The sequence below is a fragment of the Equus przewalskii genome, chromosome 10 (genome assembly GCF_037783145.1).
Source record: "Equus przewalskii isolate Varuska chromosome 10, EquPr2, whole genome shotgun sequence".
In the NCBI taxonomy this organism is placed as follows: Eukaryota; Metazoa; Chordata; class Mammalia; order Perissodactyla; family Equidae; genus Equus; species Equus przewalskii.
The window spans coordinates 18,496,166-18,498,808 of NC_091840.1; the positions used below are offsets into that span (position 1 = coordinate 18,496,166).

Below are 2,643 nucleotides of genomic sequence, written 5' to 3' on the forward strand. Positions count from 1 at the left end.
ACAGGAGGAAGGCTTTTTAACACGTAGAATTGGCTCCCTAGGGAGTAGTTGGCCTTGCAAGTCCCCCAGGGTCTCAGGGCAAAACTGGCAGTGGTGATTGAGGGGTCCCCAGGACCCACACTTGGGCCGGGTGAGATTCTCCAGGTTGTCCAGAATGGAAGGCAGATAAGGCCCTCAGGGCGGCCTACTTGGCAGAAGGGAGGTGTCTCCCAGCGCAGAAGGAGACCATCACCTTACACTTCGGAGCCCCATGCCACTGTCTCAGGCCCCCTGGTTTGCTCTGCCCCCAGATCCCAGCTGCAGCCTTCAGCTTGGTGACCAAGGACGGGCAGCCTGTACGCTATGACATGGAGGTGCCAGACTCGGGCATCGACCTGCAGTGCACCTTGGCCCCTGATGGCAGCTTCGCCTGGAGCTGGAGGGTCAAGCATGGCCAGCTGGAGAACAGGCCCTAACCCACCCTTCTGCTCCTGGCTCCATTCTGCCAGAAGCAGCCTTCCTTCTCGGTGCTCAGTGCTGCCCCTGAGACGCGTGCTCAGTCTGCTCCCAGGGACCTGCCGCCTCCTGGCGCAGCGGTGGGATCGGGGCTGGCAGCAGCAAAGTAGGAGCTAGCAAAACACCTCCTAGGATGTCCTACCTGAGTCCTGCCAGACCCCGCCAGGAGAACACTCGGTGCCCACAGGAGGAAGAGGAAGGCAGGAGGGAGCAGAGGGGCTCTTCTCTGCCCTGGGCCAAACAAGCTGGCCTGACCCGTTGGGATCGGTGACTGCTTGCTGGCGGTCAGGGGAGAGCAGCTCCCGGCCCACGTTGGGAGAGGTGGAAGAGCTCCTTGGCCTCCGGGCATCTGTGAGGGTGTCGACTGTCTAAGGACCCGCACCCGGTCTAGTACAGGAGCGGGGTGGCAGGTGTGCCCACCCTTGGCCTAATGGGAACCCTCTGACCCCCTTGTCTGGCCGTCACACCCCGTTTTAGATCTAGGAACTCTTCAGACAAAGTCAGGGTGGGCGGGATTCCTGACACTGGGATGTCTCCCTAGGAGCACATAGCATACTTTTCCGGGTGTTGCGACACAGGTCCTGAGCTGAACTCAGCCTCGGTCAAGGACCAAAGAAGGTGTTAAGTGGAATGGTTCTCAGTGCCCAAGCATGTGCCCCTTTGCTGTTGGCCACTCTTCCCCAGAGCAGCAGGCCCCAAGCCCCACCCGCAGGCCCAGCACGGCTGCTGACTGGCTGGCACTCAGTCCCCTCATCTGTAAAAGTGAAGGGTGACACAAGACCCACCCACAGGAACTGTCTGAGGGTGGGCGTGATAGACATTGGCACAACTCTTCCCAGGCCACGGCTTCAACATCTTGCACACCAGCTTCCCGAGAGCCAGCTCGGGCATCACCGCACACTGACCCTGCCTGCCCTGCCCCTGGTCTTGGGGGCTCTGCCAGCTGCACTTTGCACTCTGATGACCTCAAAGCACTTTCATGGCTGCCCTCCAGGAGGGCAGGTCCGCGGCTCTGCATGAGCACAAGCAGGTCAGGAGATGGGGTGAAGGGACTTGTCTCAACCTGTCTCCACACGTGTGACTCCCAAATCTCCAGTTTTCTCTTAGATGAGTCCCCCCCATCCCCATTGCCCCTGCCCAGCCTCCTCTTTGGAGGGAGCTGATCAGGACTCATGTAGCATTAATCAACTGTGAATCATTGGGGAGGGAGGGGCCTGGTAGCCTCAGCTCCTGGGGGTCGGGGAGTGTCCCTTGAGATTCCTCCTTGGGAGAAGCTCATCTCCACGTCTGTCCAGCTGTTCACATGGAGCCACAGTGCTCCCCAGGGAGAGACCCCAGCCCCAGGATGGAGGAACTTTGTATTACAAGCAGCCTTGGTGTTACAGAGTTCAGGCTGTAGAGAACCCTTTGCAACAATAAAGTTTGGTGACATGTTTTTAGGCCGTGGTTGTCTGCACTCTTGCCTGCCTGCTGCGGAATCTCAGCTGCTAACAGCTGCCTCCCTTTGCCTTCTTGGTGGGATCTTGTCAAGTCTGCCCCTTGTTTGGGGCACGGACTGTTTTCAGCCTTTGAATGGGGCTGCTTTTTCTACCACTCCTCCCAGAGAGTACTTCCAGTCCCACCTCTGGGCTATCCATTCAGACCAGTTAGGCAAGATGCCCCACCCGGTGGCAGCAGGGAAGTCCCTGGTCAAATACCACCAAGCTGAGGGGAGGAGGAGGAGGATGCCAAGGCCTGGGCACTGACCCGGCATGGCTAGGTGGGAGCATACCACATGCCCAGAACAAAGCCTGCCCCCCTACTCCCGTCCCTGTGGCCTGGACTCCTAGCCCTGTCAGCTGCCTCCTGAGTGCCCGCCCATGACCATGGCTGACTTGGAGAGGGGGTTTCTTGGTCATGGGGTAGGGGCCTATCTGAGGATGGATGCTGCCAGTACACAGGGTGCCTTGTCTAATCTGGCTCTACACCCCCTGAAGCTTACACAAGTGTGTGTGAGGACACGTGCACACCTTGGGGTGAAGATGGCAGGTTCAGTGGGTTCTTGGAGGGATCCTGGGCACATGGAGGGGCAGCCTTGTGCCAGTGTGCCCAGAGCAGGCGCAAAAGCCAGTCCAGCAGACTCCAGGCTTACCGGTTGCTGCCCTCCTC

The 2,643-nt window shown here is 59.3% G+C and overlaps 1 protein-coding gene across 1 annotated transcript in view; it reads left to right on the plus strand.

The window, feature by feature from the left end:
- The window catches only part of MAP3K14 (mitogen-activated protein kinase kinase kinase 14), a 40,980-nt gene extending 39,046 nt beyond the window's left edge, over positions 1-1,934 (plus strand). The window contains exon 16 of the mRNA XM_008525842.2: positions 291-1,934. Coding sequence (XP_008524064.2) covers positions 291-455 — 165 coding nt within the window. The 3' untranslated portion in view covers positions 456-1,934. The remainder of the gene's footprint in view (positions 1-290) is intronic.
- The last annotated feature ends 709 nt before the right edge of the window (positions 1,935-2,643 follow it).